Source organism: Thermobia domestica, chromosome 17 (assembly GCF_964235325.1).
Source record: "Thermobia domestica chromosome 17, izTheDome1.hap1.1, whole genome shotgun sequence".
In the NCBI taxonomy this organism is placed as follows: domain Eukaryota; kingdom Metazoa; phylum Arthropoda; class Insecta; order Zygentoma; family Lepismatidae; genus Thermobia; species Thermobia domestica.
Window position 1 is genome coordinate 177,498,361 of NC_137470.1, and position 1,296 is coordinate 177,499,656.

At 37.5% G+C, this 1,296-nt stretch overlaps 1 protein-coding gene across 1 annotated transcript; it reads right to left on the reverse strand.

Moving 5' to 3' along the window:
* Window positions 1-631: 631 nt before the first annotated feature.
* Window positions 632-1,030, reverse strand: LOC145674249 (protein BTG1-like). The gene has a single exon (XM_081744084.1). It carries the CDS (start codon window positions 1,028-1,030, stop codon window positions 632-634), a length of 399 nt encoding a protein of 132 aa, XP_081600210.1.
* Between the last annotated feature and the right edge of the window lie 266 nt (window positions 1,031-1,296).

Below are 1,296 nucleotides of genomic sequence, written 5' to 3' on the forward strand. Positions count from 1 at the left end.
AAGCTGATTGAGTAAATGAAATCAAATGAGATGGATTTAATAGAAATATTGAGAAATACTTTATCACAGGTCTTGTACTATATGTATGAAGGCATTCAACACTTATCAATACTATTATTTTTATTTATTACAGCATTTGGTAAATTGTTGGACAGTCATGTTTGCTTTGGTAACTGCAAGTCGCTTATCCACCCACGTAATCAATCCTGTTTATTCCAGCGTCAGAGAAGAAATAGACAAAATTATAAAAAGTTCCACTATCACACACCACTACAATCAGTTTCTGCACTACAAATCAGTGAAAATGTATTCTTCCGAAGAGGTCGATGAAGAAAACACATACAGTTCATAATACAACATTCAAACTCCTGTTTTCGAACATCTACATACAACTGATCATTTTGGAGAAGGTTGGTCTAACAATTTATTTTCTTTTGTCCCTGATTGTACTCAGTTCGATAGAGTCTGAAAAGAAATTGGAGGATGTAGGATATGATGAGGTACAAGGGTTTAATATGCGGCTGGGCAGTGCAGGTTGTATAGATTTGCAGTGCTGTCTCAAGTGGACACATACAGGGCCATCTACTTAAAAACAAGGACACTTCAGGAATCCAGAGATTTCTTTCTCCGATTAGTCTGAACCCTTCTTATTTCTCTGTTTTCTGTCTTCTTCCCTCTTGTCGTACACAGTGATAATACGACTATCCTCACCTATTCGATAAGATACCTCCCCGGGATCAACCCACAGAGTAAGCTCTTTCGGTAATAGACCAAGCAAAAAGGAACCCGATAGTCCACATGCTGTTGCAACCTCAGTAACACCTGAATCCATTCTACGATTGATGCGAATACACCGATAACCAGATCCTCTAGTGGGCGATTCCGGATACCAGTGACCTTTGTAACGTTGAAGAAGCAGCCGCATGAACGATTCTTTGATATTTTGTAATTTTGTTTCCGAATAGAAGTAAGAATGCCTCTTAATTAGCTCAACGAACAGGCTGCCTGCTACCTCAATTTCTACGTACATGATCAAGTTATCACTACACTGCTGGGCTAAATTTGCAACACAATACGCAGATGTTGGTATGAATTGTCAGATGCAAGAAATAGAGAAATTTTCAAGTTGTTCACAATCAAAATAATGTTAATTTTTTATCACAGTAATGTTAATAACAATAAATTCACAATAATTATCAAACTTTTCATCTAGTTATGCTTCTCAGAATAAGAAGACTTTACACACAAGATGGAGTTCGCTTCACCCGCACTTCACAAAATGGCGTACACGCACAC